Genomic DNA, 26259 nt, shown 5'->3' on the forward strand with positions numbered 1-26259 from the left:
AAGCATTGCGATTTTCACTCCTCAGCCTGCCTGTTCATGCAGCCATGTCTTCTCGCCCTCTCCATTTTCATATGGGCTTTTTGGGGGGATGAGCTGTAGCCACATTTGACATGTGGCTGTGGAGTACTTGACACGTGGCTGTTGCCACCAAAGAACTGAGTGTTGAATTTCGTTGCATTGAAATTTTCATGAAATAGCCACCAGTGGTCAGTGGCTCCTGTGTGGGACAGCGGATGCAGGTCCCTTTGCTGAGAAACGTTTAGGCTGTTCCCCTTGTTGACCTCGTGCACACACGGGCGTGTCTCAAGGAGGCTGCTGAACGCGGGAAGTGCCGGGTCTCACGAGGGTCCTGACAGTGGCAGTGTCTGCCCGCCTGCCCCTCATTGCCTTCTGCTGCTGCCAGCCCACAGTACAGGAGTCAGTTCTATGCTAAGTTTCTGTAGCTATGAGCATATCACTTACATGTGTTTTTTCACACAGCTTTTTTTTTTTTTTTTATATCAGGGTGACACTTTGCATATGTTTAAGGTGACTCTGATATCACAACATGTTTTACTTACAGCCTCAGTGGACGTTTCAGTTGCTTCTATTTCTCTTTGGGTGTTACAAAGACCACTGAGATGAACACCTTTGTGTATAAAGCGATGTCTGTGTCTGGGATTATTTCCTGTGGCTGGATAGATACGATGGGAGATGGAGTAGGAAAAAATCAAATCCCAGAATAAGAGGGCTTGAGCATTTTTGGGCTGTAACAGCCACAGCTGCTGGCCTGTGCTTCTGAGCGTGTGTGTTCCTTGCCCAGCACCCGCCGAGGCCCGAGTACCAGTCTCCGTTTCTGCAGAGCGCCCAGTTCCTCTTTGGCCACTACTACTTTGACTACCTAGGGAACCTCATCGCCTTGGCAAACCTCGTGTCCATTTGCGTGAGTGTGGATTTGCCCCAGAGCTGGCATGGAAGTGCCTGTTCCCACCCACCTCGCACGGGAGCCTGCCCCTCCTGCCTCGCCCAGCTCTGTGCTGGGCCAGCCGGCAAGCCCTCTGCTCTGGCTTTGCAGGTGTTCCTGGTGCTGGATGCAGATGTGCTGCCTGCTGAGCGTGATGACTTCGTCCTGGGGGTAGGTTCTGAGCTGCCCACTTGTCAGGGCCAGGGTGAGGCTGGGCAGGGCTGACAGCCCTGGGGTCCAATTCTGGGTGCCTCTTCTGCCCCTTTCAGATTCTCAACTGCGTCTTCATCGTGTACTACCTGTTGGAGATGCTGCTCAAGGTCTTTGCCCTGGGCCTGCGAGGGTACCTGTCCTACCCCAGCAACGTGTTTGACGGGCTCCTCACCATTGTCCTGCTGGTAAAGTCAGCGCGTCTGAGGCCGGCCTCTCCTGGGCGGGTGGGTGAGTGCCACCTGGGCTCTGTGCTGGCCCACCTCAGGCCTCCCCTGAGGACCAGAGGCTGTGGGAAGGTGGGCTCCTGCTGTCAGTGGTGAGGGCTGGCTTCCCTGCTGGCCGAGTTGCTCAGTGGGCAGCTGGTGGGGGCTTTAGGAGGCTGGGTTTCTATTGCATCCGAGTGTCATGGGGGGCAGGCTGCCACTCCTGACCCCAGGGGAAGCCCTGAAGGACCCGTAGCCCTGGCCAGCGACTCCAGCCCAGGGCACAGCCTCTAATGTCACTGATAGATGGTGTGACCTCAGCATGGGTGGAGCGAGGGGCCAGGGGCTCTCAGGCACCAGGGTGTTCTCAGGAAACGCTTACACTTCTTTTCCCCAGACCCTGTGGGATTGAGGGCATGTCATACTTGGTGTGTGTGTCACAAGCAGCCACATCAGAGTGACGTTTGCTGTAGCCAGCAGGCCCCTCAGCACACGGGTGAAGAGAAATTTGAGAAGGGCCCTGAGGTCTGTCCTTAACTCAGTATCTTCTCTTGCCACCTCTGCCACCCCAATCTGTGCAGTCCCCCGATTCCTGAGACCAGGATGTCATTCCAGCTGAAAGAAGTCCTGTCATCTGGAACCAACCCATGGGGTGCAGGACCAAGCTCTGATTTCTCCCCAAAAGCCCCTTTTGGGGAGAATGTGTTAGAGATGAGCTTTATAATTCCTTTAAGGGCCGCCCAGATTAGTGTTGCTGTAGCGATGCCTTCTTTTCTTTTGTAATTAAAGGTTTTGGAGATCTCAACTCTGGCTGTGTACCGATTGCCACACCCAGGCTGGTATGTGACTGGGCAGAACCGAGGGCGGCTACAGCAAACAGCACCACCACGTAGCGCCCCTGGGAGGGTCTCAGTGGTGTCCAGGGGGCCAGGTCTGCTGTGACTCTAGGGCAGACCCGGTGATGGTGGAATGGGTGGGCTGATCCCACAGCAGAGGCTGTGTCGGGGCAGAGCCCTGCCGTCGCTCTGGGGGTCCTCTCTCCAGAAGCTGGCACCTCGCAGGCTGTGGAGGGAAGCCGTTGTTCCCCCTCGGAGATGCCCTCCAGGGCGGCAATGGGCTCCGCCTCCCAGCACACATGCTGGGGGCTGGCAGCAGAGATGCCCCTGGCTCAGGTCTCAGGGGACCTGTGACCACTGGGATTTGGCTGGGCCCCTCTGCTGGCGGGAAGATCCTTGGGAGAGCCCCTGCCTCACAGTGTGACCTTGAATCATCGCCTCCCACTCTGGACGTCACTTTAGTCCCCTTAAAATAGTGGAGCCAGGGGCCCGGGGTTCACTGAACTCTGAGGCTGTGTGCTGATTCCCCACTGCCCGGGATTCTGGCCACGAAGAGACAACCTGGGCAGGGACCCTGGAGCCTCGTGGCACTGCAGGGCCATCAGCCAGTCTGCTTTGCCCTGAGAGCATGGCTCCAGTGTGCCCGTGATGAGACAGGAAGGGTGGGTCCCAGGGCCCAGCCTCGGCCCTGTGGTTAGGCCGGGCTCCTTGGGTCTCTGTGTGCTCTGTCATCTACCCCACTGCCTAGGGAGCAGCTGGGAATCGCTTGGTGGGGATGGGGACGGTGAATAGCAAGAGCCTTGCTATTCTGTCACCTCCCTAGGAAGTCCCCCAGGACTTACCTCAGGAAGACAGGCAGTGCCACCATGCTGTGCCATGGGGCTGGCATTGCCTCGTCTTTCGTGTGCACGGAGCATGCCAGCTGCACTTTGTTCTGAGTCATTACTTTGGGCGGCTGACACTCTGGATGAGAATGGGTTTGAGTTTCAACAGAAAATGAAAGCATGGAAAGACCATGAGGGATGCCACACGGGGTGTGGGTCAGGGACGGGGTCAGGGTCAGGGTCATGGGACAAGAGGTGGGCGACGGGGGCAGGAACCAGGGGATGGGGCTGGGGCAGGAGACCGGGGCAGGAGACATGGGCTCACCCAGTTCTGCTGGGGCCTGAGCTGGAGCAAGTCGCAGTGTCTGGAACCTCTATGCCCTCCCGTGTGGACGGAGGGTCTGTGTAGAAGGAGGGCTGGCTGGGAAGGTGTTGGGGGGATGGGGGATCGCTCCGGGGCTGCAGGTGGAAGCGGAGCAGTGAGTGGCCCAGGCCCCGTCCTCTCGCTGCCCTGCAGAGGCTTTTCTGCTCGGTGGTGGCTGTGGGGTGCACTCCCGTCATGCCCTGTTGCCCTCCCTGTGCCTCCGTCCAGGAGCCCACGCGTCTCCTTGTCTCCTCCCTGTGGGGCTCCTGGGCCTCTCCCAACCTGCCTCCCATGTCTCTTCCCAGGAGGCCGGAGATGCTGGGCCTGCTGTCGCTGTGGGACATGACCCGCATGCTGAACATGCTCATCGTGTTCCGCTTCCTGCGCATCATCCCCAACATGAAGGTGTGTGCCGGCCCCACCCCCACACTCGCCCCGCCCTCCTGGTTCACGCTGCTGCGTTGCTCCAGGGTGGGTGAACCTGGGGCAGGAAGGGCCTGAGGACTGTGTCCGTCACCCTGGGCTCCCTGGCTGCACCCTCAGCTCTCTGCCGTGTTCTTGTGACGCTGGGGTAGGGTCATTAGAAGTGGGAGAGCCCAGCCCTGCATTTCTGGGTGGGGAGAGCAAGGCTGGCAAGGGCGTGGCGGGTGCAATGCTTTGGCCAGTGGCAGGAGCTCCTTGGGGCTGGAGCCCTGGACACCAGTGCTCCCCCAGGTCTCTGAGGTTCCCAGAAAGGCCTTTGCCATGGCTCCCAGGGTGCTAGTAGTGAGGGGCAGTGGTACCCCTGGCCAGGGAGCTCGTTTCCAAGATCCCCTAATGCAGGCACAGGTGGCTCATGACCATCTCTGAGCGCTGGTTTCTCTTAATGCACCGGTTAGGAGCAGTGGGCACCTTGAAGAGGCAGGCAGACAGAGGTTGGGGGTCTGGGCCTTGCTGCTCCTGGCACCATGTCCTAAGACCCATATTCTGAGTGTCCAGGTCCCTCCTCTGTCCCCGTTCATCCTTCCTCTGAGCTGTGCACCTGTCCCACCTGACAGTACGTCCCACTTGGAGGCAGCTCAGGGGTCCTGAGCCTTCCTAGGGGGCTGCTATGCTGGGACCTTCATACACACACATGTTCACACATAATTACAACCATACAGGCACAATCATACATATATACAATACAGCCATGCACACGTGATCTCACACAACCACACATGTGACCATGCACATGCATATACACACACAGTCACAGGCACACACGATCATACACAGTCACACATACATGATCACGTTTACATACAATACATATCATCATGCACATACACACGTACATTAATACGCACTCCCGCATCACCGTATGCACAGATAATCACATGCAAATATCCATGTGAACTCGTGCCCGTGTAAGACGCATTATCGTGTGTGCACACATCGCATGCAGATATCCATGCGAACTCGTGCCCGCGTAAGACGCATGATCGTGTGTGCACACATCGCATGCAGATATCCATGAACTGCGTGCCTAATGGACGCGATGGTGGTGTGTGCACACATGCGCGTGCATTATCATGCAACTCGTGCCCGCGTAAGACGCATGATCATGTGTGCACACATCCACAGTAAGGCCGCAGTGCCATCCACAGGTTCTTGGAAACTGTGACTTTAAGGGAAATGACGCACAGCAGGCCCTGGAATCATGGCGTTTTGCTTGAAGTCGCAGTTTCCCAGGACCTCTCACGTGAGTATATACGTGCTCACGATGACACGCATGTGTGCACACGTACATGCTGACTGGTCTCCACTGTGGCGTTCAGCTGTGTTGTCTAATTTGGATTCCTCAGGTGGGTTGATGGGGCTGATGTGAAAGCCTTTCTCCCAGCTAGGCTGTGATGAGGAGGAGCGGCTCTTTGGAGCTGGGGCCTCCCTGCTGGTTCTCAGAGGCTCCTTCTCAGACTCAGTTCCTGCGGGTGCTCCTGCCACCTCTAGCTCTGCATTTTTTTGGTGCCTCCAGGCCACAGAGTAGCTGACCCACCCGCAGTGGGTTGGGAGGGAGAGAAGGGCTTCCTACAGGGACTTGAAGTCAGTGCTTGAATGAGGCTGGGGTGGAGGTGTTGGGATGCGGGAGTGGGTGAGTGCGTGCGTGCAGGTGGCGATGCAAGCGTGTGTGAATGCGCGTGGGTAGATGTGGGTGTTGGGGTGCGAGGGTGTGTATGGGTGGATGTGGGGGCCTGACAGGCTGTGTGGGTGTGTAGAGGTGTGTGGGGGTGGCTGTGGATCCAGGTGTGTGTGTGTGGGTTGGTGGTCATTGGCCTGCCCCATCTTGCCTTTCTGTCAGGGTCAGTGTGGTGGGCCGGGATGGCGTCCCCTCAGCGGGGCCAGGAGGAGTAAGGGCTGTGCTCTCTTCCTGTCCTCAGCCGATGGCCGTGGTGGCCAGTACCGTCCTGGGCCTGGTGCAGAACATGCGTGCATTTGGTGGGATCCTGGTGGTGAGTCCCAGGCTGCTGCTGGTGGCGGGTTATGCACTGGAGTGGGAGGCTGGGAGACTGGCGGAAGGCAGTGCCGAGCCGGCTCACTGCTCTGTCGGCAGGAAGGTTCTTGGGTTCGGACGGCAGCAGGTTGCTGAGGCCAGGGAAGTACGGGGTTGGGGTAAGAAGCCAGAGGCATCCCCTTCTTTGCAGAGCAGGGAGCTCGGGGTGGTGTGGCTGGTGGCCCTGCCTGAGCATGCTTCCCTCCCATGGCAGAGACTGTTTGGTAATTTTTGAGTCTCTCATGTTTTCTGGGTTGTGGATCTTGTTGAGAAACTAATGACAGAAATTTAAGAGGCGCAGGGCTTTGCCTCCAGGGACCCCAAAGCCCGCACAAGCCCTGGGATGAGGACTTGGTCGAGGCTCCTTTCTTAGAGGGATTTCAGGGACTCGCAGCCACATTTGCTGAGCGAGAACTGTGGGACACCCCGGCCCCTCCCCAGGGGCCAGCATTCCAGCTGAGGAGCCCATCTGCTCTGCCTGGTGGCCGGGCTTGGGCAGGAGAGGGGCCCGTGACCAGGCAGGCCCCAGATCCGCTCTGTGCGGAGTGACAGGAGGCGCCCTCTGCAGGAAGCCCGGCCACACTTCAGCAGTTTTTCCATTTTATTCTGACCACCTTGACGTAGGGACCACTGGGGTGAGAAGGTGTGTCTGGGGCTGCGGGGTGCTCTGGGCTGGACCCCAGCTGTGCCTTGCGCCTTTGGAAATAGACGCTGGGAAGAGAATCTTGCCTCAGGCGCTGTCTGCCCAGCCCCCTAACTTGCACAGCAGAGGAAACTGAGGCTCAGAAAGGGGACCAGGTTAGCCCAGGCGTGTACCCCTCCACTCTCTGCTGACACACGTTAGGGACAGGCCTGGGGTGGGTGGGCAGCCTGCCCCCTAACTGTGGCTGCCAGGGTACCTGGGGGCAGGGCCCTGATTCCTTTAGGAGCTCCGTGACTACCCCTGCCTGAGCCCCACTGTGTCTGTGGACCCGCCAGCCCTGGGGGAGGCCAGCTGCGTGTGTTTTGAAGTAGCAGCCAGGCTGGAATCCCAGCCCTGGGCAGAGGGTCCTGGCCTCACAGGCATCCTCTGGCTTTGCGGTTCTGTCTGGGGAGGGGGGTGGCAGGTGCACCCATGGGTGGGGCTGACCAGTCCCCGGCTCCTGGCCCGCCAGGTGGTCTACTATGTATTTGCCATCATTGGGATCAACTTGTTTAGAGGCGTCATTGTGGCTCCTGGAAACAGCAGGTGAGGTGGGGTCTGAGGTGCCACAGGGAGTGTCTCAGGGGTGCTGGGGTGGGCGGGAGGCCTTGGCGGTGGCCTCGGTGGGCTCAGCATCTCAGGAGGGGAGGGCGTTCTCCCAGTTCCTTCGTCTCCTCCCTCCACCCCCTTTTCCCGACCCTCAATTTCCACCTCCGCTCCACACCTCTCCTAGGAGCCCTTGCCTGGAGTCTGCTAAACACATTTCTCGTGGCCTGCTCAGAGCAGCACTTTCCCTGCCCCCTGACCCTCTGTATCCCAATTTGGACCTTCAGGCCAGGCTGAGCACGCCAGCAGAGGAAAGGGGTGTAAGGTGTCAGGCCTCAGAACCTGGAGCCCCCGCCCCTGACCCAGGTGTGTTGTGTCCCCCAGCCTGGCCCCTGCCAATGGCTCGGCGCCCTGTGGGAGCTTCGAGCAGCTGGAGTACTGGGCCAACAACTTCGATGACTTTGCGGTGAGCCCTGCGCCCTGCCCCAACGCTCTGCTCCCTGGGCTCCTCCCCTCCCCACCTCCTGGGCCCTCCTGGACTGCTGGTCTCTGCCCCCGCAGGCTGCTGTGGTCACTCTGTGGAACTTGATGGTGGTGAACAACTGGCAGGTGCTCCTGGATGCATATCGGCGCTTCTCGGGCCCGTGAGTCCCCGTCTCCCTGACAGCGGTGATTCTCCGTGCAGCCTGTCCCTCCGTGCAGCCTGGGGCTCCCTCACCTCTAGGCACACTGCACCTGCACTGCGTGGCTGGGACAGGGACTCAGGCCTTGACAGGGAAGTCGGCCAGCATGGCATCCTGGCTCACCTTGCCCCTGCCCCCTGCATAGCCACATTGTGACTCTTAGGATGGTGGCCAATGACTCTGGGTTTACACCTTCTGGAGGTCGTTGGTGTGTTTGGGGCTTCTGAGGAATTCCACGGGGGTGGGGGAGCCCTAGGAAGGCTGAGTGAACGAGATAATTCAGCTCTGAGCTTGAAGAGCTCAGACTGGCCCCAGCAGATGGTCCTGGGTTTTAATCCCAGCACCGCCTCCTGCTGGCTGAGCTACCTCGGCAGCTTGTTGCACATTTCTAGGCCTCGGTTGGGTTGTTTCTGAGATGGAAGTAGTAACATGCTCTGCATCATGGTGTGTGTGGGCCAGCTGCCCGAGAGCTGTCCTGGCCATGCCGCAGCGGTGTTTGTATCTAGTGCTCTTGCTTTGCTCATCGTGGTTCACGGGGTGGGTCTCTGTCCTCCACAGGTGGTCCAAGATCTATTTTGTATTGTGGTGGCTGGTGTCGTCTGTCATCTGGGTCAACCTGTTTCTGGCCCTGATTCTGGAGGTATCAGAGATTCCCACCCAGGCTGTTCTCCGTGGTCGTTTGTTTCTAATTCACTCTCGATGGGCCTGAGGCCACCGGCCGGGCCTGCCTGGGACTTTGATGGGTTAGTCGTGCTGGGTTAGGTGGGTCCTGAGTGAGGCCAAGCCCTTCCTGTGGGGCTCAGTGCTGCCCGCCCTGGCTGCTGGGGCCTTGGGGAATGCTCCTGACATCCGGGCTGCTGGGGCCTTGGGGGGTGCTCCTGACATCTGGGCTGTGGGGATTCTCAGGCCCCCAGGTCGGGCTGAGGAGGGACTTGGACAGCGGCTCCAGGAGGAGCCAGCAGGCTCTTGGGGCCTGTGCTTGGGTGTCCAGGGTGAACGGCTCAGCCCCCTCAGCGGGTCCCTGTGGCTGACCCTGGAGGGGCCGGGGATGGGGCAAGGCTGCTTTCACTCGGGGCCCACACTCACTGGCCACTCCTCCTGCTTGCCAGAACTTCCTTCACAAGTGGGACCCTCGCAGCCACCTGCAGCCCCTTGCTGGGTCCCCGGAGGCCACCTACCAGATGACCGTGGAGCTCCTGTTCAGGTGTGTGGGTGGGGAAGGCGCTTCTGTGTGGCCCCCTGGGATGTGAAGCCAAGAGCTGGGGGGTGGAGGGGCCAAGGCGGCGGGCAGGCCCTGATGACCCTCCTCCCCCTCCGCCCGGTTATCTGGCTTTGGTCCAGTGCTCTAGGGGAGAAGCTCAGAGCCGGGATTGGGGGGCGCTTCTTCCTGCCACTGACGTCACAGCCTTTGTCCTGCCCTCGTGCTCTTGGATCGGGCATATTTAAGGCACCATCCTTTAGGGTCCATTGGATGCTGTTGGATGTAAACAGGGGACCTGAGGAAACCGCACCCATCTCTTCTCCTGGCAGCTTTGAGATGGTTCCTCTACTAGTCCAGAAAAGTGACCACCCAGAGGCAGCTCTGCTGTGGGGCCTCTGTGCCTTCCACGAGGGGCTGCTGAGTTGCTGCAGCCAAGCCCTGCGGTCCTGCCAGCCAGTGGAAAGGCGTGTCCCCTGGGCTTTTAAGAATGCCATGTAGACATTTCTAGTGGCGCATCCATCCTGAGGCTCATCTGAGTCCCCGTGTCTCTGTGTCCCTGTGACACTCACTTTGCATGTGTTGCTAAGCTCTGCTCCCTTGTTCTTGTGAGCAGGCCAGGGTCTCCCTCCTTTAGAGGCCCCTGTGTGCATCTTTCCTCAATTCCACAGGGATATTCTGGAGGAGCCCGGGGAGGATGAGCTCACGGAGAAGCTGAGCCAGCACCCGCACCTGCGGCTGTGTAGGTGATGTCCGGGCTGCCGTCCCAGCGGGGGCGGCAGGAGAGAGAGGCTGGCCTACATAGGCGCTCGTCATGGAAGACGCAGCTATGCTGTGGCCAGCCAGGCAGGAAGAGACCTTTCCTCTGACGGACCACTAAGCTGGGGACAGGAACCAAGTCCTTTGCGTGCGGCCCAACAACCATCTACAGAACAGCTGCTGGTGCTTCAGGGAGGCACCATGCCCTCCGCTTTCTTTTATAGCTGCTTCAGTGAGAAGAGAATTCCCTCGCCGACTCCACAGGGACCTTCCAGACAAAAAAGCAAGAAGCAGCAGCCTCCCCTGTCCCCTGCAGCTTCCGTGGTGCCTTTGCTGCCGGCGGCCCTTGGGGACCACAGGCCTGACCAGGGCCTGCACAGGTTAACCGTCAGACTTCCGGGGCATTCAGGTGGGGATGCTGGTGGTTTGACATGGAGAGAACCTTGACCGTGTTTTATTATTTCATGGCTTGTATGAGTGTGACTGGGTGTGTTTAGGGGTCTGATTGCCAGTTATTTTCATCAATAAGTCTTGCAAAGAATGGGATTGTCATTCTTCACTTCAGCACAGTTCTAGTCCTGCTTCTCTGGAGTAGGGTTGTTGAGTAAGGTTGCTTGGGTTGTGCACTGCACAAGGGCACGTGGCTGTGAGGCGTATCCTGGCGGGGGGCTGTCTACCTGCAGTGAGGGGCACCTTTTCTGTTTTGCTCAAAGGCATATATAAGCCAATGGTGGCCTTATTTCCTGTGTTCTCAAGGTGTGTGGCAGGGGGTCTGGGGTGGGGAGGTGGGGCAAGTGAGCAGTGTGTGGAAAGCCTCGTTGTCACTTCATGCATGCCAGGTCCAGATCAGGGGCCAACCCACGCCCCCTTTCTGCTGAGGTTTGGGTGCCATCTAGTGGTGGGTTGGGATTTGGTTGACTACTTTTAAGGCGAGGTGGACCCAGCAACTCCCAGAAACAACTCCAGGGCCACCACTCCCCATCACACTCCACACCGAGCCTGGTGCCTGGTCTGTGCCCGAGCTCAGTGGGACCAGGAAGGGATGGGCCCTGCCAGGGTTGCCCCTGCGCTGTGCATTCTCGCCTGGGAGGCACAAGTTCTTTCATCCTTCAGAGGTGCTGAGCCCACGTCATAGCCGCTGTGGGATGGTGGGGGAGGGGGCGACCCGAACAGCAATGCTGTCGGTATTGAGATTAGAGAGAGGAGCAAGTCCAAGGAGAAGGTCATGAGTTTCTTTTTACTCACGTCGAATAATAACAACAATAACAATATGGAAACCACCGCAAACTTGGAGAAAAGTTGCAAGTACAGTAGAGAAGCTTCCTTCTGAATCACTTGAGTGGTTGCCGTTCTGGCCCTGCACCCTCTGTGCTTTGGGACGGCGTCCAACCCGCATTCGCGTCAGGAGTGAGTCGCACGTGGCTTTGCGGTCATGGCGACTTAATCCGCCTGGACGGTGGCTCCGTCTCCCTAGGCTTAGACGACGTTGGCACTTCTGGAGATAAGCCCGTGGCTCCCAGGTTGTGTTCATGTGACATTTCCTCGTGGTAGGTTCTGGGTCTGCGTTTTGTCTAGGAGCGTCACAGGATGGACACTGCTTCCTGGCAGGGGCTGCCCAAATGCAGTTAGCCTGCTGCTGGTGTTCTCTAATGTTGCTTGGTGAAGGTGGCCCCAGTCAGCTTCTCCACTGCCCAGTAACGACCCCTTTGTAATGAATGAGTGGGGAGGTAGTGTGAAGCGATGCCAATATCCCATCCCTGTCAAACTGCCTTTACTTTTTCCTTCCTTCCTTGCTCCCACCTGTGTGGATCCTGGTCCCTTCTTGTATTCAGGGCTATGGTCTGTCACGATGTTTACTCTCAGGCTCAGGTCCTGCTTGTTTGGCCCGTGGGAGCCCCTTCTTCTGCCTTTTGTGTTTTTTTGTTATGTACCTACGGTTCTTTAGCTGTTTCTTTACTTTCTGGTGCAAAAAGATGTTCAAGCCTTATTTTATACCTGCCTGCCCCTTTCCTGTTCATTTATTGGAGTGAGCCACGGCTCTAAGGAGCCCTGTTCCTTTGAATGAAGAGTAGCATCAGGAACCAGGATGTGGGTGCGAGGGGTGCTCCTGGCTGTTGCAGATTTCTGCGCCCGGGAGCTCTTAGTGGACAGAGCTAGGTTATATGTGCACGTAGTTCCATCTCTCTCTCTCTCATCTATTCACAGCTGGGAATGACACTAACACCTCCGATTTCAGCCCAGCACCACGGGGTACGTTCCAGTTTTCTCTCTTTCCATAGTTGTAAGGCCCTTTCTGGGAATGGTTCCCATTCTCCTTAATCGATTATTGGGTCAGTTTTCCTGCATGTCACCAGCCTCCCATCCCTGCCACCCACTCCCCACAGAGAGGCCCTGCTCATCCGACTGGGGCTTTGACTCCCACACTGTGTGCCCCTCTTTTGTGGATGCCCTGCTGCCAAAACCTTCAGCAAACAGCTTTCCAAATGGAAGTTGTCACTGTCAGGGTCTTTACAATCAGGAACAGCAAAATCTACATGCTGCTGAGGGTCCTGTCTCATTAAGATGCAATAAATATGCAAGTACATAAAAACAGCAATAGAAGAAATGTAATGCTTTATTCTCAAATATGATGCCTACATAGAAAAGCCAAAATTATTAATAGTAAGAATTCAGCACAGTTGTTTGCTAACAACTGTGTCCCTGTGACACTCACTTTGCATGTGTTGCTAAGCTCTGCTCCCTTGTTCTTGTGAGCAGGCCAGGGTCTCCCTCCTTTAGAGGCCCCTGTGTGCATCTTTCCTCAATTCCACAGGGATATTCTGGAGGAGCCCAGGGAGGATGGGCTTTAAAAAGTTTTTACTTTATTACTTATTCATGTATTTATTTTAGGGTCTTGCTCTGTTACCCAGGCTGGAGTGTAGTGGTGTGATCATGGCTCACTGCAGCCTCCAACTCGTGGGCTCAAGCGGTCCTCCTACCTCGGCCTCCTGAGTAGCTGTAACTACAGGCACATGCCACCAGGTCTGGCTAATGGTTTTATTTCTTGTAGAGATGGAGTATCTCTATGTTGCCCAGGCTATTCTTGAATTTCTAGGCTCAAGCGATCCTCCCACCTTGGCCTCCCAAAGTGCTGAGATTACATGTGTGAGTCACTGTACCTGGCCTGCCATGAGATTATATACTGAAATCAGTTGCTTTTCTAGGTACTAGCAATAAGCTTATAAATTGTATTCAAGGATTCAGTTATATTCATTTTTTTTTTTTTTTTTTTTTGAGACGGAGTCTTGCTCTGTCGCCCAGGCTGGAGTGCAGTGGCGCAGTCTCGGCTCACTGCAAGCTCCGCCTCCCGGGTTCACGCCATTCTCCTGCCTCAGCCTCTCCGAGTAGCTGGGACTACAGGCGCCCGCCACTACGCCCGGCTAATTTTTTTTTGTATTTTTAGTAGAGACGGGGTTTCACCGTGGTCTCGATCTCCTGACCTCGTGATCCGCCCGCCTCGGCCTCCCAAAGTGCTGGGATTACAAGCGTGAGCCACCGCGCCCGGCCCAGTTATATTCATTTTTAAAAGATATTTAAATAAGATTAAAAATTCTTAAGTTTTCTAAAAATAAATGGAAGGAAAGATATTCAAGGCCTATATACAGAAAACTATAAAACTTCATTAAAGCCCCTGACTGTAGATACAAGTAAATAGAGACTGGTAGTTTTCTGTTGCTGTGTAACAAGTCCCCACATACTTGGTAGCTTATCACAACCTCATTTCTTAGCTCCAAGCTGCAGGTCAGACATCCAGGCACGGCTTGGTAGGTCCTCGGCACAGGGCGTCACACCGCAGAAATTGGGGTGTCAGTGGGCCGGGTTCCTTCTGGGAGCTCCGGGGAAGAGTCTGCCCCCATACTCACTTGGGTTGTTGGCCAGATGCAGTTGCTTGCAGGTGTTGGGCTGATGTCCGTTTCCTGCTGGCTGTCAGCCAGGGGCTGCTCTTAGGGACTAGAGGCCACCCACATTCCTTGCCATAGGGTCCCCTCCATCTTCAAAGTCAGCAACAAAGAAGCTGCCTCACATTGACTCCCACTCGCCCTTTGAATCTTTAGGAAAAGCCTGTGCCGTTTACAGTTTCACCTGATTAGGTCAGACCCACCAGGACAACTGCCCATCCTTAAAGTCCTGTGTGCCACCTAACATAGCCCAAGTCCAGGAGTGACATATTCACGGGAGGAGATTGTGTAAGGGTGAGGATCACTGGGGTCATCTTGGAATTCTGGCCACCACAGTTTTTCTATCTTCATGGTCAAAAAGAATTGATACCGTAAAAATGTCAGTCTTCTCCAATTTCATCCATACATTCATTATAATTCTAAACATAATGCCATTTTTTTCCCACAAAATTTGATAAGTTGATTGAAAAATTAACATGAAAGTACAAAAACAAGAAGAGCAAAAATCCTTTCTGTGGGAGAATCCAGTTGAGGGAATTGCTGCTCCGTTATTCCTGACTTACATTGCTGGGACAGCAGCCACAGCAGCATGGTCCTGGTGCAGGGGCGGATCGGCTAAGGGGAGAGAGCCCGGAAGCCCTGCACAAATGCGGAACTGCGACGGATGGCAGCAAACCCGCAGGGAAGGGGTGGTTATTTAATAAATGCTGCCAGAAATTCCAGCCCGGGTGGGAAAAGAATGAAATAAGTTCCCTGTTTCACACCTAACACAAAAGTACATACCGACTGGAGGTGGGCTTAAGTGTGAAAAGCAAGTTTTAGAACATTTAGAAGATGAACTCAATGTATTTAAATTAAGAACTTCTTTCTTTAAAAAAGGCCATAAAATAGGCAAGCCACACACTGGGAGAAGATTTTGGTAACTGATACAACTAAGAACTTATATCCAGACCACATAAAGAGTACCTACAAATTAGGAAGAAAAAGACAAAGCAGTAGAAAGTTGGGCTTTTCACAGAAAAGCAAACATCCAGGTTCCATAGCTATGCCAAAAGTTGCTCCATCTTACTAGTTATTAGGAATATGCAAAATGAAACTGAAACACAACATTTCACTCACTCCATGGTCAAAATGGAAGAGGTTGGACCATCTTAATTGTTTATTCTTAGAGACAAGCTAAGCTGAAACAACCTCTTTGGAAAATTGGTGTCATTTGTTTCAATTGAATAGGACATACCTTGGTAATTCTCTGCTAGATACACTCACAAGAGAAACCGCTGCCCGTGTGCACTGGAAGACAGTTGGCAGAGTGATCCTAAGAGCAGTATCAGTACTAGCAACACACCTGCCAGCCAAAACGTCCTCAACAGAATGACAGGCACACTGCAGCTTGGTGACAGTGGAGTATTACACGGCCGTGAACATGAATGAACTCCAGCTGCAAAGAGCTACCTGCAAGAATCTTAGAAACATAATATTGGGTGAACAAGTTCCAGAAGTCTCCACACGGCACGGTATTATTCATGTAAAATTCAAAAGCAAGGTTAAACAACATACCATGCAGGCACACACACGTCAGTGCTGAGATTACTTCAACACAAGATGCCCAGAAGCCTGCGGTCCAGTCAGTGCTGAGATTTACTTCAACACAAGACGCCCAGAAGCGTCAGTGCTGAGATTTACTTCAACACAAGACGCCCAGAAGCCTACGGTCCAGTCAGTGCTGAGATTACTTCAACACAAGACGCCCAGAAGCCTGCGGTCCAGTCAGTGCTGAGGTTACTTCAACACAAGACGCCCAGAAGCCTATGGTCCAGTCAGTGCTGAGATTACTTCAACACAAGACGGCCCGAAGCTTATGGTCTGGTTAGTGCTGAGATTACTTCAACACAAGATGGCCAGAAGCCTATGGTCTGGGGAGCGGCCACCTCTTGGGGAAGTGGGGATGGGATGGGAAGGGACTGACTGCCATGAGCAAGTTCCGGGGGAAGTTCTTGTCCTGTCAGGGCTGGGCAGGGCTCATGGTCATGGTATTAACCTTAGGAACATGCACATGTTACAAGTGTTCTTTTGCATGTGCCAAATATTAAAAGGAGAGCAAGAGGAGAGGCATTGAAGACAGTGAGAGTGGACGGCTCCCGTAGGGACTCTGGCTGCAGAGGGGAGGCGGGGTCAAGAGGATATCGTGGTGGTTTTCATGTGGGAGGATCCTGTGTGGACTGATGGGGAAGACCCAGGGTGCAGCCGGGAAAATGACAAAGCAGGAATGAGGAGGCCGGGCAGGGGTCAGCCACAGGGACGTTGCTGGGCAGTGGCAGGAGGTGCAGTGCCAGGAGAAGCAGTGGGGCAGAGGTGTGGCAGGGCTTGGCGGGGCTGGGCAGGGCTGGGCTGGCAGGTCCTCTGCCCCCAGGGCTCAAGCACAGGGCTGACCAGAGCAGCGGGTCTGCGGGCCCTGCAGGCCTGGTGTCACCAGTGGGAGCACTCAGTGGCCATCAGGGTCCTCTCCCAGATTCCTCCCCACGTGCAGTCCCCAGTGCAGGTGGCTGGATGGGGTCCAAGACCCATTCCCAATCTGTCACTGGGGCTTGGGAGCGGGGTCTTAGTGAGCAGGCTGGGACCTTTCATGTGGTCTCGGTCCCACTGGGCACAGCAGGGGGAACCTTCCCTACTGCCAGAACGGCTTGGATTGGGTTTCCCGCCTGAGATAATTAGTGGTTCTTAGGAAAAGGTTAGAACAGTTCTTGCTTAAAAACCACCAAATGGGACTGGGCACACTGCACTGCTCCTAAAAATCAAAGAGGAGGCGTGGAGCCCAGACAACGCTCCTCACATCAAAGTGGCCAGCAGACGGCCCAGGGCAGCGGGCACGGCCTCCTGCACGCCTCTCCCCAGCCCTCTAATCACGTTTCAGGGTGTGTGTGTGGGGCCAGCTATTCTTCTGAGTAATTCAATCGGAGCCTCACAGGGTGGTGGGACCCACACCTGTGGGGGGTCTGGGTAGGCCTGGGTGCCTCCCTGATTCCGACCGCAGTTGGCTAATCCACACCTGGGCCTGGGCCCCAGCAGCACCTGTTGCCAGGTGAGCCTGCCTGCCTGCCTCCCAGGCCCTGCAGGTTGTGGCCTTTTTAAGCACAGCTGATGGGCACACTGACTTGTGAGGTGGGCGGGGGCCGATAACACAAGTCCACAGTGAACATTCTAGAGTGGTTCTTATTTCCGAAGCTGAGACCTATGCAGTGCCGGGCAGGTGTCTGCCCCAGCGCCCCTCAGACGTGATCATGCGTCAGAACTCCCTGGGGAATGTTGACAGTGCAGATTCCCAGGCTCTGCCCCAGAGTTTCTGATTGAGATGGCCAGGCTCGAGGATGCACATGTGTGAAAAGTTCCAGGTGCTGCGGCTGGCAGGGGTCACACGTGGGGGTCGACTGGCCTAGGAATGCCAGCTTCCCTCCCTCCTTCCCTTGTTTTCTTTCAGCAAATTGTAAGGAGCACCCAGAGCTGCTAGAAGCCAATTTGAAACCAGCAGTGCTTTGGGAGGAGCAGCTACAGAAAGGCCCCTTCTCTGGGTGGTTGGAATGAACTCAGCCTCTCTGGGTGGGGGAGTCAGGGAAAAGCGCTGGCTGCTCAGTGCTGCAGTGTCCCCGGCCATACTGGCGGACACGTGGCTTGGCCGGCAGGAGCCAGGCAGGACATTGGCCTGTCTGCCTTGGCTCTGGAGTGTGTGCAGGGTGCACGACTGGATGTGGAGAGCCTGGCTGGACCCTGCCATGCCTAGGGGCACAGACATCAGCAAGAGCCCCTGGGCATGAAGAGAACAGAGATGGGGTCCCAGCCTCTGTGGGGTCTGGTAGTTCTCGGCTGATGCCTCCCATTCCCCCAGCTCCATGCTCCTGGGCTTTTGAGTCCCTCCACTCACCCTGCGAGGTCTTGTGGTGTGGAAAAATTTGTAGATATTCATGCCATCGAGTGCCAGAAAGAACAGAAGGTAGCTTACATCTAGTGCTGTAGCATGCAGTCATTGTTTATCTGAGGTTACTGTGAGCCAGGCACGGGGCGCTCACGTTCTCACCTGGACGTACCAGGGGCATGACAGCAGAGAAAAGGCTGGGACCAGGAGGAGGGGGAATAGGCTGGATATGAAGCCCGAAGACCCACTGTTACTCCAGACCAGCTTGGAGCTTCCTGAGGGCCTTTGGGAAAAGGGAAAAGGTTTCTACCTGAAGAAGCGCGGGTCTTCTTGTTGGTGAGCCCTGCCCTTCCTGGCGGAGACATCCCTGGGTGGGCTAGGCCTGGCGAAGGCTACCACCCAGCATTGGTGACCCCAGCACCATGTTGGGAAACATTGGGATGTGAGCCAGGACCCACAGAAGCCTCCATTTGGTCGTCCGCGTGTTTTGAAGGCTCATGGTGGAGGCCTAGGGGGTGAAGGGGGTGAAGGGTGTGAAGGCACCTTCTAGTGTTGGAGGCAGGGAACACATGCCCATTATCTGCATTTCATTTCCCTTAAAAGGAATCTCAGGAGAGGAATAATACTGATAATTGGTTGGTAATGACAGAAGTCATGTTGCTGGGGGCCTGCTGGCCTCTAGGTGCTTTCCAGAGCCCTTTTCCTGCTGGCCAGCCGATGGATGTGTTTAACCCTACAGAGTCACCCACTGTGGCCCTATTGACAGATGGGAAAACTGAGGCTCAAAGAAGGTGGATAGGCTGCCCGGCTGGTGAACGGTGCTGCTGCTGCTCCTCCTGGCCCCAGCCTTCTCTGCTTTCCACCCCCGGTACCTCCAGGTGGAAATGTGAGCTCTGTGTGCCTGGCTTGTCCTAGCCCCGGATAAACACTCGTTGAACCAATGCTGCAGTGTCAGATGCAACTCCCAGGACGGCCCTTCACCCACCACGGCAGGGTGGCCAATCCCAGTGTCTCCGTGTGTCACTGTGGAAGGTGGCAGGTGACACTTGGCCTAGAGTCTGAGGCTTGGCCTGGGTCCTGCCTGCTACTGGCTGTGGTCTTGGACTTGAAATCGACTTTTCCTGGCACCTGTCCTGTCTTTTGGAAAAGGAGGCGAGCAGGCTTGTTGGGAGAATGGCAGTGAGGAAGCCGAGCCAGCGACCCCGGCATGGGCTGTGAGCTTCAACCACCAGGTTCAACCCTTGGAGCTCCTTGCCTGTGGGGTCATTGTCCCCATCTTGCAGGTGAGGAGACTGAGGCACAAGGAGATTCAGGGACCCATGCAGACAGGTGGCAAGGTGGAGCGTGAGCCCAGGGCCCCTCTGCCTGCAGCCCCAAGCTGTGGCCATGGACTTCCCACGGGGCGGCTCCTGGGTTTCCAGGCCTGGGCTCAGCCATAGCGACTGCGGTCTGGGTGGACAACCAGCCTCTCTACACTCATGTCCTTAGCTCTCAATATTCAGGGTGGCGGTGGGCATATGACCCCTCTCCTTTCCCATGTCCTGTGGTAATGACCTGATAAGTGCAGAGTGGAGTGGAGAGTGAGGGAGGGAGAAGCAGTGTGGGGTGCAGCAGGCAGAACTTCCAGTAGCAATGCTCCAGGTGAGGGACCCTTGAAGCTGTGGTTGCCGCCCGATTGCAGGACCCATCCCTGGTGCAGCCGGGCCCTCCCATTGCCAAGTGAGGGGCGCCAGGCATGTCGGGAAGGAGGGGGATGTGGGTCAGCTGTGGAACTCATGGGAACTCTGTTGGGACGGGAGTCATGGGATCTGGTCACTTCCTTCCTCTCCTGGCACCTCTTCCTTCCAGATTTGCCAATCGAGGCACTGGCGGGAGAGATCAGAGGTGAGGAGCCTTTCTTTCCTGGGTTGATGGAGGTGGGCTCTGACGTCGGGTGATGCGAGTGGCCTCCAGCTGAAATAGGCTCCCTGGGTGCCTGTCAACTCCTCTGCTGGGCCCTTCATTGGCCCAGCACCTCAGGCACTGGGGACCCTGGTCCTCCGATGGGTCCTTAAGCCAGTCTTCAAACAGTTCATGCCAGGGTCCTCTGCCCCTCCCACGTGGTCCCCACGTGGATCCTGGCAGCCTCAGGTATTCTTGGGCCCACTGGCTGGAGGCTAGAGGTGCACTCCCTGGCCCACCCCCGCATGGCCGGGCTGCTGTGGCATCAGGCACCATCTCCATGTGGGGGGCACCAGTCCGCTCTCCAGGTGGCCCTGAGCCCTCTACACCAGGCTGGGTGTTAGCTGGAGTGGCCACACCCTTTGCACTAACCCCACTTTCTGGGTCCCTCTGGGTGTTCTCTCGTCTCCAGTGGATGAAGAGGCCTACAAGTCGGGAGCTGGTTTTTATTCATTTCCTTTGTAAATTCTTATGTCCAGAGGGCTCCTGCCTTGGGATTCACATCTCTGGTTTTCAGGTGGAAATGCCCATTTAAAATCCTGTTACAGGTGTGTTTGCAGAGAAACAATATTGCAGACATGTGAACGTATCCTGTGGATGGTGGGTCAGTGGGCCATTTGCTCCTTTTATTGTCCTTTTTAGTATTTTATTTTTTTTTGGGATGGAGTTTTGCTCTGTCACCCAGGCTGGAGTGCAGTGGCGTGATCTTGGCTCACTGCAACCTCCACCTCTTGGGTTCAAGCAATTCCCCCGCCTCAGCCTCCTGAGTAGCTGGAATTACAGGCACCCACCATCATGCCTGGCTAATTTTAGATTTTTGTAGAGATTGGGTTTCACCATGTTGGTCAGGCTGGGTCAGGCTCAAACTCCTGACCTCAAGTGATCCGCCCACCTTGTCCTCCCACAGTGCTGGGATTACAGGCGTGAGCCACCATGCCCGGCCCCCTTTTAGTATTTTAAACCATTCCAGGATGAACTTTAAGAACTATGAGGAAAAATAAGATGTTTAAAGTCATGAACGAACACACACATCTTATCCTGATGGTGAAGCAAATAGTTACAAGCTACTTTAAAATACCAGGAAGTTCTGGATTGGCCAGAGGGCGGGAGTCAAGGTTTGTAGCCAGTTGGGTGCTGGGGCCTCTAGGCATGTGCTGAATCTGTGGCCCTTTCTTCGAATAATGTATTTATTTTATTTTATTAATTTATTTATTTTGAGATGGAGTTTCGCTCTTGTCACCCAGGCTAGAGTGCAATGGCGCGATCTTGGCTCACTGCAGCCTCCACCTCCCGGGATCAAGCAATTCTCCTGCCTCAGCCTCCTGAGTAGCTGGGATTTCAGGTGTGCACCACCATGCCTGACTAATTTTTTTTTGTATTTTTAGTAGAGATGGAGTTTCACTATGTTGGCCAGGCTGGTCTTGAACTCCTGGCCTCAAAGGATCTGGCTGTTTCAGCCTCCCAAAATGCCACGCCACTGTGCCCGGCCTCGAATAATGTCTTTAAATCAGCCCCAAATCCACGGAGCCACAAAGAAAATAATTACATCGAGCAGCAGTTAACAGAATATCCCAAACCCCAAGGTGTGACAGAGTGAGGCCTGTGCAGCTGCAGCGTAGCACTGAGCAGGAAGGACACGTGGAGATGCTGTCTGTGGTGGCCGCATGATTTGAAGGCACCTGTGACTTCTGCTCCTGATGGGGCGGAGGCCTCAGGAACATGACTGTGGTCTGTGGCATGCTCACATCGGAGGGAGTGCCAGGAAGTTCCCAGGCCCGGGACGGGCGAGCCTTTTGTTGGTCCATGCAGGGCTCCTGCCTGTCTTTTATGAGTGTAATGTCGGCGGTAGCTTAGCTCTGATTTTAAGCTCAGCTGTACCTCAGCTCCGGTGTAGTTTAGTGGCTTAGCCATGGCAGGGAGGGGATGGGGTCAGCCCAGCCCCCTCCCCAGGAGGCCTTTCCTGATCTCCCCCATCAGAACAACCCCCTCTCAGCTCCTACCACCTGTCCCAACATCGACCTCGCCCTCCTGTCTCACAGCTGGCTGTGGGCCTGTGAGTGCTTCTGGATGGAACGTCCCAGACGCCGTCGGTCCCAATAAATGAGCCCATAGCGTGACACCGGATCCACCCAAAACTGAGGCTCTCCAGTACATATGGAAAGTGAGGTGGTGGGGGAGCTTTCCGGCATTGTTCCAGTGGTTCCCAAACGTTAGTGTCCGTCGGGGTTCCCGGAGGGCTTGTGGAACAGGCTGCCGGGGCCCCACACCAGGGTTCCAATTTGTCAGGCCTGGGAGGGACCTGGGAATTCCGCTCCTGACCAGCTCCCTGGTGATGCTGATGCTGCTGGCGGGGGATGACACAATGAGAACCACCTCCCAGCATTAGCATCACTGTAGTGGGCTGAGCAGGGATCCCCCAAAGTATGACGAGGTCCTAACCCCTGGCACCTCAAATGCGACCTTATTTGGGTAATAGGGTCTTTGCAGATGTAATTAGGTTAAATACCTTGAGGGGAGGCCATGCAGGATTTAGGGTCGCCCTGAATAGAATGACTGGTGCCTTATAAGAAGAGAGAATGCAGAGACCACAGAAAAGACCACGTGAAGACAAAGAGGGCAGAGACTGGAGTGATGCGGCCACAATCCAGGGAATGCTGGGAGCCCTCCGGGGCTGGAAAAGGCAGGAAGGACCCTCCTCTAGAGCCCCCGGTGGGAGCATGGCCCTGCCAGTGCCCTGACTTCTGACCCCCAGAACTGTGGGAGAAGAAACTTCTGCTGTTCTGAGCTCTGGGTCAGTGGTGACTTCTTGTGGCAGACAGAGGAGACCAGTGCAGCCCCCGAATTGTGCTCATTAGCAGCCACTTCCGGGTGCTGAGCTCCGCAAGACCTCACATCGCGACCTCCAGTCGCCAAGGCCACATGGGGCAAGTGCAACGATTTTATGCTTCTGTGCCCTGCTGTTTCTCCATGCAGTGGCCCAGGGGTGCTTCTGAAACACATCTAAGCCTGAGCTCCTGGGTCCCGGGAGCCTGTGGAGAGCTTGCAGCCTGGGGCTGTCCCCAGGGCCCCTCTCCCGCAGTTTTGCTTGGAGCAGTGGCCTCGAAAGCTGCCTGAGCCTGGGCGGGGGGTACCAGCTGGGCAGAGGGATGCCCTGTGACCTCTCGGGGCTGTGGCATCTTGGAACAACCTGCCCTGGCCCCAGGTTGGGGGGTCCACGGGACAGGCGTGGCGGGGTGGTGCTGGTGCAAAGCCGCCTGCACAAATGGGGAGTGCTCCAGCTGCATGGGGCATCAGTCACCTTGGGTATTGCTCCAGGAGCAGGCAGTCTGGGAGACCTTAGAGGGGGCCTGCCGGCTGGTCCACTGGTTTGTCAATCACTGGCAGGGCAGAGAATGATGAACTGGGCTTGGAGGGGACACAGTCTTGGATATGAGCCCAGCTCTGTGGGCGTGGGCACTGTGGCCCCTACTCTCCACTGGCCTCAGGTTCCTGGTGTGTGAGATGGGGTGGAAGTGAGGGGAAGGGGCTCCTGGCAGGGCTGTGAGCCTCCTTCCTCTGGGTCCCACATAGGTGCTGGGTGCCAATGCCCACTTTTTCTCAGGGGTGACATCATTACCTTTTGAAGAAGCCCCAGATGGTGTTGAATAGCGATCGCCACCCCCAGTGTGCACCAGAGAAGGAGCACCTGCATTGTAGACCTAGCAGACGAGGGCAGGCATGACAGCCCATCCCAGCTGGGCCTGGGGCTGGAGGCTTGTAGCCCACAAGAAACCCTCAGAGCATAATTTGCATACAGGTGAGGGCCTGCGACAGAGGCCCTGCATGTCCAGAGGCAGGGCCAGGTAGAGCAGGTAGGCTAGACACACCTGGAGATGCTGCCCTGGGCAACGCAGTTCCTGCGTAGGCCAGCGGAGGGCAGCAGAGCCTAGCGGCAGGCGACCCGGTGCCCAAGCCCTGGTACCCTGCTTGCCCCGCTCAGCACCAGGCCCGGGAAGGCAGGGGGAGTCCCCTCCTGGCAGGAACTCCTCCTCCTCCTGGCAGCCTTCCTGGGCCTGTGCTGGGAACCTTACAACCCTTGCCTAAGGGACCCTAGGGGAATCTGCGTGGTGGCGGTGACAACCAACACTTGTTAGATTCTAGCCAGGAGGGAGGCAGCTTGCTCTTAGTGGGGAGAGGGTGTGATGAGGTGGGCTGAGGGCTCCCACCACCAGGCCAGCCGGCCATCTGGAGTGCAGGGCACTGATGGGGCCCTCTCTGGCTGTGGGTTTCCTGCTGGGTGGGGCTGGAGCAGCCCCTGGGTCTGTCCACCTGCCAGCCACTGTGGGGATGCTCAGACTCCCTTCTCCCCAGGTGGGGCACGTCAGTCCCCCCAGGCATGTGAGGTGCTCAAAAGACCCTGCGCTTCTGTGGGTATGCGACTCATTCCACCTCATTTCCCCAGAAATCCGGGTCTCCAGGAGGCTCTTGCAGTCACCCCTTGCCGGTGCGTGCGCTTAGGGAAAGGCCACTTTCAGGCTTCACTGGGGCAAAGGAAAGAGGCTCTGCGCCTGGGGATGCAGTGGGCCACTGGTGAGGGGGGTCACGCTTTGCAGACAAGGCCAAAGTCCCAGAAGGGGAAATAGGTTGGGAGCTGTCAGAGGCCGAGTTGGACAGCTCCGCCTTTCCCCCAGCACTGCAAATCCCCTTCTCCTGGAAGTGGACAGGGCAGGGAGGACTGAGAGGGGAAACTGAGGCCCAGACATCCCAGGCAATTGCTGAGGTCACCCCAATGTCTGTTCCTTGAGTGCAGCAGCGGCTTGGGCCCCGGGTGCCCTGCCTGTCCATCAGCTCTGCCCACGCCCCCTCCCTGATTTTTCTCCTTGGCATAGCCCACCCAGCCTCTGGCACAGCCCTGGAAAAATGGTCAAGGAAAACTCTGGGTGCTGGGCCAGCATCAGAGCAGAGCCTGGGGGACCCTGGACCTCCGTCGGTGGCCGCAGCGGGAACACTGTGGAAGTGTGCTGTGCATACTCATGCATTCTCACTTCTGACTTACAGAGGAGGGAGCTGGGGCTCAGAACATCCTGGAACACGCCTACCCCTGAGCACACCTGGGCTGGCTGCCTCCAGAAACCAGGGTGGTGTTGGCCACTCTGATGGGCAAAAGAGATTGCATTTGTTTTGGGGACTGTCTGAGGTTAGAAGTCACCCAGTGAAGACAGGAGAACATGGGTGGGGGATATTGTCTCAGTCTGAGTGCCCGAAGGTGGCGGTATTAGCTCAGCCATGGGGACAGGCGGTGCATAGCCTGTGCTCTGGCCAGGAGGAAGGGGTGCATCAGGGGCTCTGTAGCTGGAGGCAAGGAGACCTCTCAGTAGAGCTGGGAAGGGGGAGTGGGGGTCCTGCTCCCATGAGTGGTGGCAGGTGGGCAATGATGGCCATGGCTGGGCTGGAGGGAAACTGCTGACCCACGTCACTCGAGCGGGACATGGGACCAGCCCAGGCAGAAGGGCCTGAGACCCCAGGTCCCTCATCAAACGTTCACTGGCTCCTTGGGGTTTGATGAAGGGTTCGCAGACCCGGCAGTGTGCCCCCTCTGGGAGGCAATGTTGCCCGGCTCATCCACCTCTGGCATTTGTTTCAGTTGCCAAGAATGTGTTTGGGGGCGCCAGGGCCGATGGTCCCGCTTTCCACCTGGCAAGTAGTCCTGCCGCATAACTGAAAGGCAGCGACTCCATGTGACCACAGGGCAGGCAGGATGGCGAGCTCTGCTCCAACCTGCATGGGGGCAGCGGCCCCGGGAGGCGGACTCCGGGCTGGACAGGAGACACGGGGGAGAAGTGAATCTGGTAGAGGTTACAGAGGGGCCACCCACTTGGCTGGTGCAAGCAGGAACGCTCTCCACAGAGGCCACCCTTCTAGGTTCTGGGGACCCGTGCACTGGGGTGGAGAGTTCTGGCATTTATTATTATCATTTGTTCCAGAACAAAATTTACTCCCATCCTCAGTTGGCCAGTAATGTGGTAGGAACAGGTGGGAGCTGACCCCCAGATGCAGGGTGCTGGGTGCTGTGCTGATTTTCTGGGGCTGCTGTGCAAAGTGCCACAGCCTGAGTGGCTTTAGACAATAGAAATGTGCTGTCTTGCAATTCTGGAGGCCAGAAGTCCCAGGTGCAGGTGCCGGCAGGACCGTGCGCCTTCTGAAGGCCCTAGGGAAGCGTCCCTCCTTGCTGCTCCTGGCTTCTTGTGGCTCTGGTGTTCCTTGGCTTGTGGCTGCATCATTCCAGTCTCTGTCTCCCCCTTCATGTGTCTTCTCCCCTGTGTGTCTCTGTCCACATTTCTCTCTACTTATAAGGACACTGATTATATATTGGATTCGGGGCCTTCCCTGCTCCAGTATAACGTCAACTTGCTACATCTGCAGGAACCCTATTCCAAATAAAGTCACATCTGAGATTCCAAGTGGATGTGAATTTTAGGGGCACATGATTCTACCTTTCCAGGTGTTTTCTCTCTCACAAGCATTCACGAGCAGGCAGTTTTTTTATTTTTACGGTGAGGTACGGACCCAGCGTTCCTTTGAATGGCCGCATGCTAGGCATTGGGAGGGGTGAAGGCCAGAGAGTGGGGTGCAGTTATCAGGAATGAAGGGATGGGGGCTGGGGAGGCTTTATGCCATTTTCAGCTGTTTGGTGTTTGGGCAAATTATTGGACCCATCTAAACTTTAGTTT

General features: G+C 56.2%; 1 protein-coding gene across 16 annotated transcripts in view; it reads left to right on the top strand.

The window, feature by feature from the left end:
- Nucleotides 1-26259, top strand: part of TPCN2 (two pore segment channel 2) — a 132523-nt gene that overhangs the window by 26139 nt on the left and 80125 nt on the right. For 3 of the 16 annotated variants that reach the window (XR_009213581.1, XM_032153742.2, XM_058439045.1), the window contains exons 14-19: nt 803-922; nt 1055-1114; nt 1213-1384; nt 2149-2198; nt 3689-3788; nt 5783-5854. Coding sequence is in view for 9 of the 16 variants with exons in the window: in XM_032153742.2 (XP_032009633.1) it covers nt 803-922; nt 1055-1114; nt 1213-1384; nt 2149-2198; nt 3689-3788; nt 5783-5854 (574 nt within the window). In the remaining 7 variants the exon portion in view is untranslated. Of the gene's footprint in view, nt 1-802; nt 923-1054; nt 1115-1212; nt 1385-2148; nt 2199-3688; nt 3789-4261; nt 4875-5782; nt 5855-5955; nt 6927-7049; nt 7124-7507; nt 7590-7684; nt 7768-8364; nt 8447-8915; nt 9011-9675; nt 12972-26259 lie in introns of those variants that run through there. The other 13 variants (XM_032153734.2, XM_032153735.2, XR_009213580.1 and 10 more) reach the window with 12 other exon arrangements.

This window comes from Hylobates moloch, unplaced genomic scaffold (assembly GCF_009828535.3).
Source record: "Hylobates moloch isolate HMO894 unplaced genomic scaffold, HMol_V3 SCAFFOLD_5, whole genome shotgun sequence".
NCBI classification, from domain to species: Eukaryota; Metazoa; Chordata; class Mammalia; order Primates; family Hylobatidae; genus Hylobates; species Hylobates moloch.